Below are 19,304 nucleotides of genomic sequence, written 5' to 3'. Positions count from 1 at the left end.
CGTACTGAAATACCAGCTGTAGGTTTGACCTTTGGGGATGCTGAGGCTGGGCTTCGTCGTGGGATGCACACTCATATCGCATCTGCTATTCTGAGCCCTGATGTCGCCCGCTCCCTCCCACTCTCTTTTTGTTCCTCTTTTTTTGGTTCTACAATCACCAACCTGTGTTCGTTTCGGTGCTGCCTCTTCCTCTTTTGTGCTTTCTCAGAAGAAAATGGGTTTTTGAGGGAATCCGTGCAGGTGAGTCCTCACCCTGAGCAGCTCCCCTTCACTTTGCTGGCCCAATGCTGACCCGGAGCCACGCACCCAAAGCCAACCCAGAGCCGTGCACCCGTAGTGAGGCAGAAAGGAGTGTGCAGGACGGACTTTTAATTAAGATTAATATCAGGAACGTAGGCAGAGACCAGCTCCCCACACCAGGCATTGCTATTTGCAGCGAAAGGCCGCATCCCTTTGCAGAACACCCCGGATCTGCCCCGCCATGGATGTCAGATAGGAAACAGACAGATGTATGCATTTCCTCCCAGCTCTTTGTTGCTCTCTGGTGGTTTCTGCAGAGGAACCAACGCAGGGCTCCCCGTGGGGCACGAAGCAGCCGGTCCCCTTGGCAGGATGCTCCAAGCGAGCGCAGCACGCATCCCACCCGACGTCCCTTTCACTAACGGGCATCTCAAGGACAGATCTTTAGTGGAGACCTGAACCCGACCCAGTCCAGATGGGACATCAGCTGCCCGCTCGTGGGCTGCTCCTCCGAAGGGGAATTTTGGGTGATTTCTTGCAGGCGAGCCCCCATCCCTATCTTGAACCAAGGGAGGACCTTCTCCCCATTGAACGAAGCCCTGGTGTACACCAAGATGGGAGTGTCGTCATCCGAGCTGAAAAACGCCACCCGACCCCCTTCGTAGTCCAGGGAGACCCGAATCCTTCTGGGCAATGCATTCAGACGTAGGTTGGCACGGGGGGACGTGAGGGAGTGATAGGCCTCCAGCGCCCAGACCCCTTCTTTGGGGCTGAAGCTCATGGGTCCCTTCCTCTTCATGGAAGCTCGGGCCACCCCAAGGGCCCAAACCCCCCCCTGTCCCACCTCCACCTCCCAGAAGTGCCTCCCCGAGGTGAAGCCCTGGCAGCCCAACACGCAGGGCTCGAAGCTGAACCTCTCGGGGTTCTCGGGGAGCTCCTGTGGCATCAGTTGACCCCGGGCTTGTTTTCGGTCCTCGGAGAGGTGGAGGTTGGGGTGAGCGGTGGTGGGGTCCATGGTGATGTTGGCTGTGGGACAAGAGGGGGAATGGAGATGGGATTTAGGCTTGGGGAGAGCTGCTGAGGTTCCTCTTCCTTCCACCCTTTTCTCCGTGCACTTTTGGACGTGGGTTGGTGGTTGGGTTGGGTGGCCTTTGAGGGTCTTCTCCAACATTTGTGATTCTATGGGGTGTGTGGGGCTGCTACCAACCTCAGTGTCCCCCAGTAGAGAAATGTGGGGAGAGGAGAAGAGAGGCAGGAGAACGGGGAGAGGACAAATTTTAGGGCAGCATAAGGAGGGAAGGGCAAAGACGTGGGGAAGGGACAGCTTGCATTCATGGAGGGGAAGGGGAAGCACAAACACTCTCTGGTTTTGCCTTGAATCTGTTTTTTGGCCCTGCAGGACCACCAGCATGAGGACCCTGACCCCATTCCCTCCCTTCCCTCTGGGATTGCCTTGTTTTTTTCCCATCCACACACCAAGAAAACCACCCTCCCACCCCATAGCCACCACTGCTGACGTACCTGGCTCTTGCAGTTGAAACATCAGGCTGTCTGAAAAGGAAAATAAAAGCACAACATCAGGTTTATGCTTCAGGAAAAGGGGCTGGGAGATGGGGAAGGGAAACCATGGGGGTCTGGGGGCTTCGCAATGCAAAAGCTCCGGGTTTATTGCAAGACCCCCGTGATCTTCCTAAACCTGGAGGAGACCCCAACCCAAATGGGTACCTTGGCACTTCCTCAGCGTGCATCTCACCAGGACGTTCTTGTGAAGAAAGTCCTCCAATCTTCTTTCCAGAGTGGGGGAAATCTCTGCCGGGGGGCTGAACTTCATCACCTCACAGCTGCAATGAGGGGAAGGATGGGGATGAGGGGAACGTTGTGTTTGTTGGCCAGTTGTTCGTTTTATTCCCCATAGGAGAAGCCATGGGATGAGGATGTTTGCCTGGGGACAAAATCCCTTTCTCCCCTGCCTCGAAGTCCTCCCCCAGCTGCCATCCAAAAATCGGGGTGAAAATGGGAAGGAGCCACATTACCTATTCAGGAGCCTCCTGATGTCCTAAAGGTGGGAGGAGAGAGGAGAGATGGATCAGAGGAGGAGCACCATGAGCTCCTCCTTCACACTGCAACGCACAGCAAAGACCACCCTGCCCACGGCGTGATCCCCCCAGCAGCAACACGGGGAGCTCCCACAGGGCTGAGTTTGGGCTCTCAGGGTTTGCGCCGTCCCCCCATTTCCCACCATCTCTTTGGGTTCTCACCAGCAGGAATTTGCTGTCGGGCTGCTGGAATTTGCCCTCCATCTCCCAAATCAGGGTGTCGAGGTGGGACATCTCTTCCAACACCTTGGTCACCGCGTCCTCCTGCACTTTGGCGATGGCTCTGTCCAGGTCTGCCAGCTGGACCAGCAGGAAACGCTCCTTCTCCTTCAGAAATCGCTGCAACTGCTCGAATTCACACACTACCCTCTTCCCTTCCTTCTTGGTTTTCTCCTGTTGGGATGAGAAAGAAAGCCAATGGGACGGAATGGGGGCAGGAGGACCCCCCTGGGGCCTCAGGACGCCGTGTCCTGGGGGATGTCCAACCAAATCCAATGGGAATTTACAACCAGTGCCAATGGGAACTTAACACCAAAAAGCCAAAGATCGTCTTGCCGGGGATTTGGGGAGCAGCTGGGATTTTTCAGGAAGTTTATCCCAAAAGCAAAACCAAAGGAGGGGGTGGGAGCTGAGTCCTGTAAGGGGGATATTTACAGAGTTTGGGAGGATCTGCAGCGTTATCTCCTTAACACAGGGGATGCTGTGTGACCCCGGCTGATAAACACAGGCTTGGCATGTTCCCAGCCCGGCTGCGATGCCAAAAATGCATAAGTGCCCCCAAAAATACATCAACACAAACAGGGCAGGGAGGAGGGGAAGGCAGAAACCTCCCCTGCTGCACCCACCAAATACAAGCCTGTCCTTCCACCAGTCTTTCTGCTTTCCAGGTATTTTTCCCTCTCCTCCTTTGAAGCCTGGAGGCGAGCCTGGATTTCTTCCTGTGCCAAAAGAAGACAGGAGGAGAACCTGTTTTCCCACTCTGTCGGATGGGAGAGGATTTGCTGAAGCCTGGAATCCTATGCAAGGTGCAGAGCTGGGCAGAGGGAAGCTTTGTGTGCTGCTCTGGAGCTCTGTGCAAGCTGGAAGTATTTTGCAGAGAGAATTGGGGGAGCGAAAGGGAGGGAAATGTAAAGAATGTAGAGAAAAATGCTGCGAAAGAGCAACAGAAAATCAGCACTGGCAGCTGTGCAAGGAGGCGTGGAAGGGCAAGATAAGCACACGGTGAGATTTCCCTCAAAAACACCCCAAAACAGCAGCTCTGGGGTGTGCATCTGTATTTAAGAGCTCTCAGTGGAGTGCTTTTTTGCAAGGCTGCAGTCAAAGAGCAAAGCACCAAAGGAAGGGGAGGCTGGGAAGGCTGCAAAGAGCGGACGGCGTTGGTCCCGAATTGCAAAGGGGGAGGATGGGGGGCAGCACCAAGGAAAGGGTCGCGTGGGGGCGCCCATAGGGATGCGCTGCGCTGGCGGCTCGGGGTTTTTGGGGACCATACCTTGTACTCCTGGGCCGCCTGGTGGGCAGGGAGCACAGTGTGGCAGCGGTGAGCCTGGGAAGCGTCGCACTGCGCGCAGATGGGCTCTTGGTCCTCTTTGCAGAAGAGCTTGAGAGCCTCGCAGTGCTGCTTGCACCAAGTCGAGGAATGCAAGCTCAGCTGCCGGGCGATGCCGGCGATATTTGCCAGCTCTCTGCTGGGGCGGAAATTTTTGTGCAACGTCGTTTTCCTGCATTGTGGACAGGGGAAATTACCCTCCAGCCCTTCCCAGCAGCGGGAGATGCAAACCCGGCAGAAATTGTGGCCGCAGGGGATGGAGACGGGATCCTGGAAGTAACCCAAGCAGATGGAGCAGGAGGCTTCGCTCTGCAGGCTGTCCAAGGGGCTCTGCGTGGCCATGGGCTTCCTGCTGGGTTCCGATCCGCAGAGGGAATAAAAGGCCTTTCCTCCTCCTTATCTCCTCGCTGATAGGGGAAATCCGGCCCCGAAGGCTGAGCCTGAGCCAAGTGGGGCTGGGAGATCTCAGCCCATAAGGGGATGATGGTAGGACCGGGAGCAGCTTGTGGATCCCCAGCATAAGACTGCCAAACTGGGCGGATCTGGGGAAAACTCAGAGGAAAACTCAGATTTTATCCTCTCCTCAAGCAGCAAAGAGGGTGGGGAAGGGAATTTCTCCTCTCTATGCAATTATTGTAAGGAACTTCAAAAGAAAACTCATTGAGGTCTCCTTGTTGGGATGGAATATAGACGAACATTGGAATAAAAACAGAAATGCGCTGAAACATAGAAATGTATTGAGGTACAACGTGCACTGCACGCTGCTGCGTTGGATGCGACTCTGCTTAACTGAACGGAATTACGTGGGTTTGGAATCAGAGAATTTGAGCAAAAATCCAAGCGCCCAACGTGGGGCTCGAACCCACGACCCTGAGATTAAGAGTCTCATGCTCTACCGACTGAGCTAGCCGGGCTCCTGCTGGTTATAGTTCATGGGCATTACTTCATGGTGATTACAGAGAGAAGTACTAATTATTCTGCTTAATTATTTTCGTAATTATCCTGCTAATTATGGGTTCTAGGAAATTGCGAACCCACGAGGAAGAGCTGCATTAGGAAAAAGAATGCATCCCTATGGGAACAGTCCGGCAGTGCTGCAGGGAGCGGGAAAAGAGGGGAAAAACAGGAAAAAATGGGCAAAACAGGACGTTTAAAAGTGGGAAAATTAAAAAGGAAAAAAAAAAGGAAAGAGTAAAAGTGAAAGTCGTGTTTCTGCCCGGTTTCGAACCGGGGACCTTTCGCGTGTGAGGCGAACGTGATAACCACTACACTACAGAAACGCGCTGACAGCCGCCCCACCCCATGGAGACATGAAGTAACGATTCCAGGCTCCGGTGCGGGATTCGCAGATGCAGGCCGCTCCGGACCGATCCCGCGCCGGTTCCGGTGAGGACAGAGCGCGGCGGGTGACAAAATAAAGGGAAAATGTAAAATTGATGCTCCCGAAGTGGGACTTGAACCGTGGTCATACGGTTGAGAGCAGCGCGCGCGCGCGCGCGCGCTACCGACTGAGCTACCCGGAGACGGAGCAGTCGGAAGTCACGCCCCCTAGAGCGCCCACCCCGTTGCCTAGCGACAGGAGGGCCGCTTCCGGTCAAGTGCTGCGCGGAGGGGGCGTGGCTTGCATTAAATAGGACGGAAGTTCCGGTCCGGTGGTACTGGAAACGGGGCGTGGCTTGCGGCAAAGGGGACGGAAAGCGGAAGTGCTGCCGTTGGTTGGCGGAGTTCGTACCATAGAGGAACGACGGCGGCGGTGGGAGGGAGGGAGGTAGAGCGGCCCCCGGGGGGAGCGGCGAGGGGAGCGGCGAGGCCCGAGGAAGGAGCGGAGCCTGCGGGGGTGCGGGGCCTCGAGGCGGGCCCCAGCGCTTCGCTGTGGGGCAGGAGAAAGGCTTCGGGGCAGGAGGAAGAGGGCCTCGGGGCCTCCCCATGGAGGCGGTGGGCGACGACGGGGCGTCGTCGGGGCGGCTGAACCCGGTGGAGACGCTGCAGGAGGAGGCGATCTGCGCCATCTGCCTGGACTACTTCGTGGAGCCGGTGTCGATCGGCTGCGGGCACAACTTCTGCCGGGTTTGCATCGCGCAGCTGTGGGGAGGAGGAGGAGAGGCCGAGCTGGAGGAGAGCAGCGGGGCCGCGGCGCTGGAGGAGGAGGAGGAGGAAGAACTGGAGGAGGAGGAGGAAGACGAGCTGGGGGAGGAAGAGCTGGACGTGGAGCAGGAGGAGGAGGAGGAGGATGGAGGTGGGGAGGAGGAGGAGGAGGACGACATGTGGAGCGAGGAGGAGGAGGATGGAGAGCTGTGGGAAGGTATTGGGGGTCGGTTTGGGCCTGTCCTGTTGGGTGTCTTTATGGATGGGGGAGGGAATGGGGGGCACCCTCTGTCAGTTTGCAGATGATGCCAAGCTGGGGGGATGCGTTGATCTGCCTGAAGGTGGGGGGGGCCCGAAAGAGGGGTCTGGACTGGGCTCGATGGGTTGAGGGCAGTGGAGTGGAGTTCAGCAGGATCTGCACTGAGGTCACAGCAACCCCATGCAGCTGTACCTGGGGCAGAGTGGCTGAGAGCTGTGTGAGGAAAATGGATTCGGGGCTGGATGTGAGCCTGCAAGAGGCCAAGGAGGCCCATGGCACCTGGCTTCTGTGAGAAATAGAGCAGCTAATGGGAGCGGGAGGTGATTGTCCCTCTGTGCTGGTGCTGGTGAGGCCGCCCCTCAGTCCTGTTCCCAGTTCTGGGTCCCTTCTTGCTACAAGAAGCCCGGTGGGGATGGTGGGGGTTGGACTCGATGATTCCCAAGGTCTTTTCCAACCTTGATGATTCTGTGATCCTCAGACCCCGTGGAAGAGGAGCTGTGGGACGGAGGGGTGCAGGAAGAGCTCTACTTTGGGGACGATGATTACGATGAGGATGTGATGGAGGAGGATGTGGAGGAAGAGGAGGAGGAGGAGGACGAAGCTCAGAGCCCTCCGCCCCCCGTCCTGCCTGCCCGCCCTCGCCGCCTGCAGACCTTCACCTGCCCCCAGTGCCGCAAAACCTTTTTCCAGAGGAATTTCAGACCCAACCTTCAGTTGGCCAACATGGTGCAGATCATCCGGCAGCTCCACCCTCACCCGCAGCGCCTCGCGCCGCCCGCCGGCCCCTCAGCCTCAGGGGGTCCTGGGGGGAATCCGGGGATCCTGGTGGCAACGGGAGGTCGGGGGTGTCCGAATCTGTGCGAGAAGCACCAGGAACCCCTGAAGCTGTTCTGTGAGGTGGATGAGCAAGCAATCTGCGTGGTGTGCAGGGAGTCGCGGAGTCACAAGCATCACAGCGTTGTGCCCCTGGAGGAGGTGGTGCAGGATTATAAGGTGGGGTTTGGGGAAGGGTCACGGTGGGGATAATGGGTGAGGTGGGGTTTGGGGGAGGATTGCTTGGGGGAGGATTATAGTGAAGGAGGAGGGATTTGGGGGATGGGTTGTGGTGGGAGAGCGGAGGCTTAAAGGGAAAGTGAGGTTGGGGTTGAGCTAGGTGCGTCTTGCTGGGCTGGTTGGGTTGGAATCGTGGGAGGTTGGGAAACCATACATTGCTGTGAGGAGGTGGAAGGGTCTGAGTACCCGTTTTCTGACAAAAAACCACCTTCCCAGCACAGTTCCTCAGAGAAAGCAGAAGGGAAGTGGTGTGAAAGTTGGCTCTGAGGTTCCGTTTTCAGCTCTGCCACCAAATTAGGGACAAAATGAGGACAGAGGAGATTGCCCCTCCTCTGACAGGGTTTGTTGAGTTGTGTTTCCTTCCCTCAGTACAAACTCCAGAGCCACTTGGAGCCACTGAAGAAGAAGCTGGATGCGGTGTTGAAGCAGAAGTCGAATGAGCAGGAGAAGATCACAGAGCTGAGGGTAAGAGCTGAAGGTTTCTGTGCTTCGTAGAATCGTACAGAAGAGTCATCGGGGTTGGAAAAGACCGCAGAGATCCACAAAGTTCCAGCCATCACCACTGCTGGGAGTGTCTTGGTGGCTGAGCAGAGAGAGAAGCTTTGCTGCTGCTCTGAGCTCTCAGAGGCTTCGTATTCCCTTCCCTGCAATTATTGGGCTGCGAGGCCTTGGAAACGGTTTCCCAGTTGAATTAGAGCTTAACGAGAGAGCTGTGTGCCTCAGTGTTGGGTGGGAATTGGTGGTTTGGGAGCCGGTATCCCTCCTCTGAGTTGAGGATGCTTTACATCTCTAAACCCGTGCAGACTTTGCTCGGTTCTGGCCATGGTGCATTGGGGATACGCACGACCTTGTGGTGCGTGATGAAACTGAGGGAAGCACAGCACAGCACCCCACAAAGGAGCTGATTTCTCAGCGCCCCCCTCTTGCAGCCATTCCCAGAACGCTTTTTCCTCCCTCTGCAGGAAAAGATGAAGTTGGAAATCAAAGAATTCGAGTCCGATTTCGAGCTGCTCCACCAGTTCCTCATCGGGGAGCACGTGCTCCTGCTGCACCAGCTGGAGGAGCGCTATGAGAGCTTGCTGGCCCGGCAGAGCAGCAACATCAGCCAGCTGGAGGAGCAGAGTGCAGCCCTCAGCCGCCTTATCGCAGAGGCAGAAGATAAGAGCAAACAGGATGGGCTGCAGCTGCTCAAGGTCTTCTTCCATCCCTTTCCTTGTCTTTATGGCAAGGCGATAGCACGATGACGGGAATAATGCTCCAGAGAGCTTCTGTGTCACAGACAGTGCCTGTAGTTGGTGGGCTGGGTGTTTCCCCACCCCTCCTTGTGGTGGTTTTTGAGGGAAAATGGCAAGAGGAGGGGATGAGAGAGATTTAGGGCCTGCTTTAGTGAGGAAAGCCTCCAGCAGTGTGTGGGCTGTGCCTTTAGTGCTTTGTTCCCTGTGGGGAAGGGAATCGTCCTGGCTCAGTGCTGAGTTGTGGCTGATAAGAGGATTTATTGGGAGCAACGGTGGGATTGGCATCAGTCCTCCCTAATCCTTTCCTTCTCTTTCCCACCTTGCTGCCTCCTTCCCACAGGACATCAAAGGCACTTTTATCAGGTCAGTGACTTTGTTTGCATCTTTTCAGTGTAAATAACTATTTTCTTTTTAATGTCAAAAAAGCATTTGAGCTTTTTGTTTTAAATCCTGTGTGACCAGCACAGTTGGGGCCTGGTAATGCTGGGGAAAGCTGTGTCCTAACTATTGGATGATGGAAACTTCTGCCTGGATGGGGTGTAAATGGGATCTGGAGAAAAACTGGGGCCGTCTGGGAGAGGAGAAGGATGGGGAGGAGATCTTGGCCCTGATTTTAGGAAGCGTGGCTGTGCCCATGCAGAGCTTATGCCATAGCAAAACTCCTCGGTCTGGAGAAAGGATTCTCCACGTCTTGGCAGACAGATGGGCAGTGCTGGGAGTTCTCAGCCATGCTGGGAATTCTCAGCCACGATGGATGCACGTGGCTCTGTCTGCTGGGTGGGGGAGGCTGGCTGCACCAGTGCAACCAGTTTGGCCGATCCGTGCCCTGCTCTGGTTTTTCCAGAGCACATATAGGCTGCATGCAGGGCCTCCTCTCTTCCTTTCTGCTGCTGAAATTCTCTGCTTTCCTTCTCCCCTCCAAAAAAAAGATGCGAGAACATCAAATTCCAGGAGCCCGAGATGGTGCTGGTGGATGTGGGGAAGAAATACCGCAACTATTTCCTGCAGGACGTGGTGATGAGAAAGATGGAGAAAGCCTTCAGCAAAGTCCCCCAGGGTGAGAAAGTCCTCTTCCTTCCACAGATCCACCTACTCGGGATGGGGTTCCTCCTTGGATCCTTTCACTTGGGATGGGATTTCCCTTCCAGCTCTGTCGGGGTTCCCCTTCCCGCTCTGTGCTCCCATGCTGTGCAGCCCTACGATCCTTTAGGAAAAGCAGCATCCCTCTGTTCTCCCCGTGCTTTTTCCCTTTTGCCTTGTCCTGGGTTTTCCTTTATTGTAGCTGCTGCATAGAACTGGGAGCGATGGATCTGGATTCACTGTAAATGAGGGATGGGCGCCTCAAGCTCAGCACGGCGCAGATATGAGCCCAGATGAGGATTTAGGGCTGGGGTACGAGGGGAAAAAAGTGCCGGGTGACCCCCAACCCAACCCCACTCTGCCTTCCTTGCAGCCGACATCACGCTGGACCCCGACACCGCTCACCCTCGCCTCAGCCTCTCCCTGGACCGCCGCAGCGTGAAGCTGGCAGAGCGGCGCCAGGAGCTCCCCGACAACCCCAAACGCTTCGACTCCGATTACTGCGTCCTGGGATCCCAGGGTTTCACCACAGGCCGCCACTACTGGGAGGTAGAAGTCGGGGGCAGGAAAGGTTGGGCGGTGGGGGCTGCACGCGAGACGGCTCGGCGTAAAGAAAAAACCATGGGGCCTCATCAAAAAAGGGAGATCTGGTGCGTTGGCACCAATGGGAAGAAGTACCAAGCGCTGACGGCCACGGAGCAGATGGCTTTGTCACCCAGCGAGCGGCCGCGGCGCTTCGGCGTCTACCTGGACTATGAACGGGGTCAGCTTTGCTTCTACAACGCTGAGAGCATGACCCACATCCACACCTTCAACGCTTCCTTCCACGAGCGCATCTTCCCCTTTTTCCGAATCCTGGCTAAGGGCACTCGTATCAAAATCTGCACCTGATGGCCCTCTAGCTTCTGATTTTTCCCCTTTCCGCCCCCCATCCACCCCGCCTCATCCTTTGGGTCCCGCTTTGGGACCCGACGCTGCACTTGTTGTCTCGCACCTGCTTGCTCACAAGGCCTCTTCCCTCCTCTCTCCTGTCCCAGCCTCTGTCCTCGTCCCAGCTCTTCTCCGGGGTCGCGATCCCAGGCTGGTTTGGTTTGGAAAAGGGATCCAATCTCCTCGCTGGAGGTTTTCCCTTCAGCTCTTGGTGCTACGGGCTGCCCTCTGCCTTTCCCAGCCCTCTGCAGCAGCTTTCCAGCGTGCCGTTCCCTGTTCTGTTTAAAGCCTGCGGTCGAGCTTTGCGTTGTTTGCTCTTTGGTTGCAGAGCTCGAGCTGAGGAGCTGGGTCTGTACGTTCTGACACCCGTCATCAGCTTTTCACTCAGGCGCACCAAGGAGCCTCGTTTCTTTTCATTTTCCAGTTCTGGGGCACCACCTTCTGCCCCCCTCCCATCCAGCCGCCATCTGGACCTCAAACCTTCCACGTCCTCCTTGTTCTGCCGCTTTGCCCACCTTCCCCTTTTGCTCCTCTTCCCATCTCTGGGGGTCTCCAGCTCTCCCTCCGCCCCGTCGTCCCCTCGCCAACCATTTCTTGTGGGCCTGGCACTTTATTTAGGGCCACGTAGGCCGGGGAGGGTGCAAAAAATCGGGCAGCTTCCACCTCTGAGGCCGCTCAGAGCGCAGCGCCGCAGCGGTGGTAAGCAGCTTCATTTCCCCTCGCAGCTTAAGAGCTCTCTGAGGTGGGGATATTTATTTTCTCTTCCCTTTTCTCAGCTGCTGTTGAATTTTCAGCTGAATCCTGTCCCACCAGAGAGACTCTGATCGCACCCTGTTGTGTTTTACTTCTTTTTGTTGGTGGATTGGTATTTTTTTTTTTTTCCTGTTGGCGTTACAGAGCTAGTTCAAAATATTTTTGGCTAAAATAAGAATTAAATGGAGATCTAGTTTTTTGAAATGTCAAGAAATAATAATAATAATAAAGAATAAAGTTTTAAAGCTGAGCCTCTTGCTTATTGAGAGCCCGCAGGGGACAGGAGTTGGTGCAGCCCTACCTGTTAACTCCTGCTGGTAAGATGTGACTTAAGCCTTGCATCATTTATCTTAAGTTAATGAGTTGTAATTGGGCTTGGGCTGTTTCCCTTCAGCACCTTGTGAAGGCATGGAGGCTGCTGGGTGAACCAAGCTCTGTGCTACCACTTCTTCTGCTCTCACAGCATCTTTAGTGCCTCTATTGGTGGTGGTGGTGTTTTCTTTTTGTCCATGGCTCTATTTCCCCAGGTCTGCACTCACTGTGGGCTGCTACTGCTCCACAAAGGGCTCAGGGAGACGTTTGAGTCCCTTCTTCCAAATGTGAGAAGAGAGCACCGATGTCCCCATCCTTACAGTTGTGGGCACAGCCTTGGTGCCAAGTCCAGAATGGGACATGAGGCAGCCGTGAGCTCAACAGAGCGCTCTTTTATTGAGTTTTGTGCATAAAATCTGTGTGCTGTTGCCACGTCCTCATCTGGTTCCAATGGTGACTTGCCACACCCGGACGAGGTTATCTGTGTAGCCAGCAAACAGCGTCTGAGGAGAGAAATGGAGGAATTGGATCAGGAAGAGACAGAAATCAGCCTTCAGGGTACGAAGGTAAAGACCTCAGGAGGCAGCTCCCCAAGGCAGAGGTGCTGGAAGGAGCAGGGAGTTTTAAGGCTGCGAGGAAGAGGGGATGCTTCTACCTGCCCATCCGCAGACCACGCCAGAGAGGTGCACTGGGGTGGCTCAGCTTTGCTGCTGGTGCTGATCACCTCCTGCTTCAGCTCATCCACGATGATTTTGCCTTCCAGGTCCTGTGCAGGACAGAAGAGAGCATGAGGGATTCAAGTTCCTGCAGGGAGATTGTTGTAGCCAAACCCAACCCTTCCAACTCACAACAGGCAGTGGGGTGCTCAGAAACAGCCTCTGGGTTTCCCCACAGGGATGCAGTCAGATGGCATCGAAGTTTCATCACAGCAGAGCAGTGGCTGTGCCCCACAAATGCCCCACACCACCCTCCAGATGCGGGGGATGAGGACAGTGCCCCCAGGGCGACCCATCCCACGTGACCAAAAGGGCTCTGCACCACGAGATCGGTGGGGCAGGACGAGGATTTCGACTGCAAAGCTGCCCCCAAACACACAGGATAAGAAAAGTGGTTCTCTGGGGGGAAACAGGGCCGTTCCATACCCAGATCTTGATGCTGGGGCCAGTGGCAGCGCAGAGCCAGTAGCGGTTGGGGCTGAAGCACAGCGCGTTGATGATGTCCCCTCCATCCAGAGTGTACAGGTGCTTGCCTTCGTTCAGGTCCCACAGCATGGCCTGGCCGTCCTGGGGGGCAGCAAAGAGGAATCACAGCAAACCATCAAACCTGTGGCTTTGTTCCAGTTGTCCTTTTAAAACCTTCCAGCACGGAAACAGCTCTCGGTTTGTGAGTGAGATGTGGGTGAGTTGTCACAGGATAATAAGAGGCACAGCACTGAGCTGTGAGGACACCAGAATAGGCTGCAGTTCAGCCTCAGTCTCCCCCCAGGGTGTACCTTGCCTCCAGAAGCACACAGGGAGCCATCAGGGGAGACGGTCACCGTGTTCAGATATCCTGTGTGGCCAATGTGGTTTGTCTTCAGTTTGCAGTTAGCCAAGTTCCAAACCTTGATGAGGGTACAAACATGACAGGGTCAGAAATATGGAAGAGAAAACAACAACCCTCTCCTGATCACTGCTCAAATCCTCCCCAGGACGTCGCACAGACCCCAAAGGAGCCGCTCCTCTCACCTTCACCAACTTGTCCCAGCCACAGGAGACAATGATGGGGTTGCTGCTGTTGGGGGAGAAGCGCACGCAGGAAACCCATTCGGAGTGGCTCTCATCCTGAGGAGAGGAACAGCGCTGGGTTGAGAGCAATGAAAAGCATCCCCAACCCGAGCTGCTGCATCCCACCGCTCCACGAGCCCCTCATAATTGCAGGACGTGTCCTCAAACCCCCCAAAAGGAAAGGTCAGCAGGTCACCGTGTCACTTGTAATCATTAGGCCGGAGCTGGTAGCTGCGGATTATGGATCAAAACCAACACAGCAAGGAGAGAAACGTGGGAACACGGCCTCAGAAACGAGCAGAAAGGGGTTTGTTTTCACAGCGTGAGAACTCAGACCCGCTGCCTCACCTGCACCGTGTATTTGCAGACGCCCAAAGTGTTCCAGAGTTTGATGGTTTTGTCCCTGGAGCCCGAAACGATCTGGCGGTTGTCGGAGGAGAAGGCGACGCTCAGCACATCCTTGGTGTGGCCAACAAAGCGGCGCGTGGTGGTTCCTCTGCAGGAACACCAGGGGGGTCACACGGGAGGGACAAAGCTCAGCAAAGCACAATTAAATTAATTAAGCCTCGCGTCCATTGAGGAGATCCTGCTGCACTGCCTGAATTCTGAATGAAAAGCGAGATAAAACAGGGCAATCTGCGCTTTCCATCTGGGTTGAAGAGTGCTGGCTCCTTTCCTCCTTCCAAACAGGAATGCTAAGGGGTGCCAAAGCTTTTGATATGGGATTGGAATAACCGTGAGGAGTTTAGGATATAAAACTCAGCTTCTATGGACACAGCAGCGTAAATGCTGAATGCTTTTGGAGGGCTGAGGTAGTTCTGCTTCCTGAGTTTCTTCTCCTCCAGCACACTAAAAATTGCAGTGAAAGAAGAGCTGGAGCTGCTCCAACCTCACTCCAAACTCTGCATCCCAAAATCACACTGAAAGAAAAGCCTGCTTGCTCCTGTCTGTACCCCACAGTGATGGTGAAGGAAGAACCAAACCCCCTGTGCTGCTCCACCTGCTTCTCTCCCATCATAATTGCAGGACGTGTCCTCAGATCCCGGAGGATCAGCACGCTGTGTCAGGTGTAATCACTGGGAGAGGGAGCTGAGGGAGGAATCGCTTCGGTCCTCCCTCCCAGCAGGATCTGTCACCCAACCTAAGAGGAAGTCACCTCATTTTCATGCTGCATCGCACACCTTTCACCCACCTCAACCCCCAAACAAAGCACAGAGCCCAGCTCTGCCCCAAATCCCTCCGCCCCGAAGCCCTTTTTGTCCCCAGGACTCACGTGGTGAGGTCCCACAGCCTCAAGGTGCCATCCCACGAACCCGACAGTGCAAACTGCCCATCGGAGGAGATGACCACATCGCTGACAAAGTGTGAGTGGCCACGCAGGGCGCGCTGCGGGATCCCATAGTTGGTCTCATCACGGGTCAGCTTCCACATGATGATGGTTTTGTCTGGAAGGGGGGAAAGGCAGCACCATCAGCTCCATCCCTTCTCATATTCCTGTCCTCACAGGGTTTTATTTCCCCCATAGCAATGTGAAGGTAACACACAGCACCCTTTCCTCTCAACCCTCCAACCCCTCCCTATGTCTTCATACACCGCAGCCTCCCCACCCTGCAGCTCCCTGTCCCCAAGCCCTGCACACCCCATCTCCCCCCTTTCTTGCACCCATGGTTCCTCCCCAGCCCCCTCTTCTACCACTGATGGTCTCCCCTTATTCCCCTTCAGCTCCCCCGTAGGCCCCACAATTCCCTCCCCGCCCTGCAGCTCCCTGTCCCCAAGCCCTGCACCCTCCATTTCCCCCCTGCCATGGCTCCCCCATAGTCCCCTCCTCAAGCACTGTTGTCTCCCCTTATCCACTTTCATTGTCATCCCCCATAGGCCTCCCAGTCCCTCCTCTCACCCCCATATTCCCATATTCCGCCCCCACTCAGCCCCACATTTCCGCCCCCCCCCCCATTCGGACCAGGCCCGAACCCTTCAGGCGCGGCCCTCACCCCGCGACGCGGAGAGAATCATGTCCGGGAACTGCGGGGTGGTGGCGATTTGCGTCACCCACCCATTGTGGCCCTTCAGGGTACCGCGGAGGGTCATCTGCTCCGTCATGGCGGCGGCGGGACGGGAGGATGGCAGCGGATTCAATCGAGGGCCCGGCCCGATCCGCTCCTACCGCCTGCGATGGCCGCCAGCGCGGAGAGAGAAAGAGGGCGGTGACTTCCGGCGGAAGCGGAAGTAGCCGCTGCGTTGTACGGCAAGGGGGTCAAGATGGCGGCGCCCATAGAGGGGCACGCTGAATGAGGGAATGGGCTTTGGAGGCGGACGGGGAAGGCTTTTCTCTGCCGCAGCAGGGACGCGAGGTGCGGGCAGGGCAACTTCTTTAACATTTTCTATTATTTAGCCTTTCATATTTAATATTTTTATTATCCCTGTTGTGCCAGGACAGGGAAGAGCAGGGCATGTAGCCTGTGCTCATCACCTGCAGCTGTCCTGCATCCCACAGCCAGCCCAGCTTTGTGATGCCTGAGCAGGATCTGACCCAGGAAGGCAAACAGGGAAGCACTGTGTCCTCCTCCCTTCCCCTTCCCTTCCCATCCCTCCCACGCTGCTGTTTGGGGGCTGTGACCCCTCCCCATTGCTCAGCACCCATTCGAGTGAGCAGTGGTTGATGGTGATATTTACAAATTTTTGGCGTCCTTTTGTGTTCCGCCCCCATTTTGACTCATCGGCCTTTTTCTATCTGTCCTCATCAGCAGATCATTCTTATTATTAGATCTGTCTTTTTCCAGCAACAGTTTTGCATTTTCACCTTGGTTTTATCACCTAACATACAACCTTTGGTCCCCATTTGACGATACTCGTGCAGATAAATCCCTAAAGCAGGAAATAATTCAGTCTTGGCCCTTCCTAAACCCATTTAGGTTCAGATTTTTTGCAGCATTCAGCCAAGACACGCTTCCAGAGCCAGGAATAACACATCTTGAAGTGCCAACGTGTCTTAAAATCCAGAAAATTGCCCCAAAACAGGCATGACTCATCAAGCACCATAGTGGGAATGATTTGCTTGGATGACCCCGTAGGTAAGGAGCCATTTGTTGGACACCACCACGTCGTTTTTCACAGCCCTGTGAGCGCAGCTTCTTGAATTTCACTCCAGACGTTCCAGATTTGGAGACCTCAAATGGCAAAGGTGAAATGGGCGTCAGCTCTCCGGGATGAAGGAATCTCTCCCAGGGTTTTCTGCTGGATCACAGCAGGAGGATTTGCTTTCCTAAAGCATTGAGTGACGTGAAGAGCCCAGATTGGAGCCAGCGGCCACATTCTTCTAAGGGAAAACCCTTCGGGTGCCCCTACGGTTCCCTTTCTATCACCATAACAAACCCCTTCTCCATCCATCCACTCATCCCCTTTTGGGTTTGGAGGTTGACAAATCCCTTCTGAAATTCTTATATTGCACACGTATCCTTCTTTGTTTACTTCTGAGGCAGCAAAGGTCCTCAGTGACTTAATTCAGAGTGAGATCAACAACCTTAGACATCCTTTATTAACTTCACATCGTTTCATGTTGTTCAGCAGCAAAAAAGAAATACAGGAATAGGAGTTTATCTGTGGGAATGCGCTGCATTTTCGTGCTTGTTTGGCTGATTGAAGGAAGCCGGGAGGAAATGCTGTGAAATAATCCCAAATGCTGAGAAACTGCGGGTGGGGGAGGAGGTGCCCTCTGTCCTGATGAGCAGGAGGGGCAAAATAGAAAGGAATAGGCATGAGCTCATTTCATATCTCTTTATTTTAGGGCATTGCTCACCAGTGCTGTCACGTTATTTGGGGCCAGGAGTGGCTGCTGCCCCATTGGTGCCCAGAAACCAACGCTGCCCCATTTGACATTGGGGTCTGCTCACAGACCACATCCTCCAACCAACCCATGGCTGAGAGCAGAGAGGCGACCAGCTCTCCCCTCCATTTCTACCCTTCCCTGCAGAAACCTGTTCCTGTCTATACAGGGCTCCCCATCCCTCCTGCCACCCTCGGCATTTAGGTAGGCTATAATTAGGCTCTGGGAACGTCCCCCTGCTGCCAGCACAGCTGTCGTGCCTGCAGTGACCCCTTCCAGCTCCCTGCGGACACGCAATCCCTCCAGCAATCCTAAATACCCATTTCCTGCCCTCCTGGGACAAACGGAGCTGCCAAAAAATCTCCAGCCCCCCACGGACGTGACCATCACAGCAGCAAGGAGCAAAGCAGGCGCAACGTGACTACGGTGCAGGTCGGGGTAAGCCTTTCTCTTTCTTCCCACAGCCCAGGATTTGGGGGGATCCTATTGGCTCTATGGGGCCTGGGAGATGCAGGAGAAACGCGATCCGTTTGTGGTAGCGAGGAGCAAAACAACCTTTTAGAATCCCGTACCTGAATCCGACAGCACTGGAAAGCAGGGGAAGGATTAAAAGAGCAACGGGTTCTTCTGTATTATTTCTCTCGTAGGGAAATGCAACACAGAAATCATTGGAGTTGCTTCCTCTGCTTTCTTGGCACAAATTTAGCTCCTCGTAACAGCGTTTATCTGACTGAGACCCCAGTGGGATCTACAGGGGTAGAACACAGCAAACAAAGCCTGACTGATGTTTCCTATGGGATCTGTTGCCTTTCCTGTGCGATTTGTTGCCTATTCCCATTGAGATTTCTGCTTTTCCTGGGGGGCTTTTTGCTTTTTCACGGCTTTTTCACCTCCGCCACTGTAGTGAATAGGAATTTTTAGGGCTTTTAGGACACTGATGCCATTGTGAACATAGGGATGAACTTGTAACAACTTCCTGGTGTGGTTTGCATATGGGATAGAGTGGAATTCATGGTGCTGTGGACATCTAACAGAGATGCCTGAGGGCTGGGCCCTTTTTGTGCCCCTTTTGGGGGTCAGCAGATTCCTTTGATTCAGATATAAAACATCTCAGCCACAATTTCACCAATCCTCCCAGTGCAGACCCAAAAAAACCATCTCCAATGACAAAGTCCACAAACTGAGAAAAGCAGCATAAAGCATCAGTGGCCCCAAATATTTATCCCTTCTCCCATTTATTTCTATGCGTTTATCTCCCACTTATTCTGGGCATCAGGATGGTGGGAGATTCCAGGTCTGCTTGTCTCCTAATTGTGATCTTTTAACGATGTTTCCTCTTCTCCCATCAGGTGGACATTTGGAAGTGGTTCTGATTGGGAAGAGGACGTGATGATGGCATCAGGTAGAGCTCACGAGGTGCTGTTTATCAGCAAAGCAATGTTCCAGATCTGGTTTTTTTCCCATTTTTCCCATATTTTTTCTCATTCAGGGAAGAGGAACGCGGATCTTGGTGAGTGATTTTCTTCCTGTTTCCATCAAAAAGTCCCTTTCCATGCATAGAGGATACACGTACCTCCCACTGATACCCATTTCCTTTATTCTTCCCTTATGTTTGCACTTCCCCGTATCTTAAACACATGAAACAAACCCCACATTAGATAAATTCATAAACAGTGCATTTTTGGACTATTATTTTCAATAGAAAAGCATTAAATGGGTGCAGAAGCCCCTCTGGAGGGGACTTTGCAGCACCCACAGAGAGGGGCGCAGGGCTGAGCGCTCTCTCTGTCTCTCTTTTAGAAGAATGGGACGCAAAAATCAGTGAGTGCCCTTTTTTTCCTCTGCCTTTATGGTGAGATCTGAGTGTGGAGGGCCTGAATTAACGCGAGTTCCTCTGTTTTAAGGGAAGCTAACAGAAGATTTTGGTAAGTCGCTTATTTTATTCAGTCTGAATGCACGTCTCGACACCTTTACCATCAGCGATGACCGAGGTGTGTGTATGCATCTCTCTTTATTCCATTTAGAAGAGAGTGACACGGAGCTCGGTGAGTGCCTTGGGCTTCTTGTCAAGGTGCAAAGGTGCAGCAGTGGGGACTGGGAGAAGCCCTTCAGCTCTTGGGTTTGTC

General features: G+C 54.4%; 3 protein-coding genes across 3 annotated transcripts; 1 reads left to right on the top strand and 2 right to left on the bottom strand.

Annotated features, from left to right (window-relative positions):
• Positions 1–355: 355 nt before the first annotated feature.
• Positions 356–4,224, bottom strand: LOC306956719 (E3 ubiquitin-protein ligase TRIM39-like; the record flags this gene model as incomplete). The annotated part of the gene is made up of 7 exons (XM_079547999.1): positions 356–1,266; positions 1,762–1,791; positions 1,966–2,081; positions 2,274–2,296; positions 2,499–2,729; positions 3,182–3,274; positions 3,826–4,224. 7 exons carry the CDS (start codon positions 4,222–4,224, stop codon positions 671–673), a joined length of 1,488 nt encoding a protein of 495 aa, XP_079404125.1. The 3' UTR covers positions 356–670.
• Positions 4,225–5,808: 1,584 nt separating this feature from the next.
• Positions 5,809–10,485, top strand: TRIM41 (tripartite motif containing 41; the record flags this gene model as incomplete). The annotated part of the gene is made up of 7 exons (XM_079547997.1): positions 5,809–6,087; positions 6,719–7,219; positions 7,649–7,744; positions 8,242–8,472; positions 8,855–8,877; positions 9,444–9,571; positions 9,968–10,485. The coding sequence occupies 7 exons, from the start codon at positions 5,809–5,811 to the stop codon at positions 10,483–10,485; spliced, it is 1,776 nt and encodes a 591-aa protein (XP_079404123.1).
• A 1,490-nt stretch (positions 10,486–11,975) lies between these two features.
• On the bottom strand, positions 11,976–15,455 carry RACK1 (receptor for activated C kinase 1; the record flags this gene model as incomplete). Its single annotated transcript, XM_079548003.1, has 8 exons — positions 11,976–12,092; positions 12,245–12,355; positions 12,732–12,872; positions 13,082–13,192; positions 13,317–13,412; positions 13,704–13,851; positions 14,629–14,800; positions 15,347–15,455. 8 exons carry the CDS (start codon positions 15,453–15,455, stop codon positions 12,027–12,029), a joined length of 954 nt encoding a protein of 317 aa, XP_079404129.1. The 3' UTR covers positions 11,976–12,026.
• Positions 15,456–19,304: the final 3,849 nt, after the last annotated feature.

The sequence above is a fragment of the Tetrao urogallus genome (genome assembly GCF_951394365.1).
Source record: "Tetrao urogallus genome assembly, chromosome: 37".
NCBI lineage: Eukaryota > Metazoa > Chordata > Aves > Galliformes > Phasianidae > Tetrao > Tetrao urogallus.
Note: the sequence above shows the minus strand (reverse complement) of the source record. Positions and strands in the feature narration are given on the sequence as shown.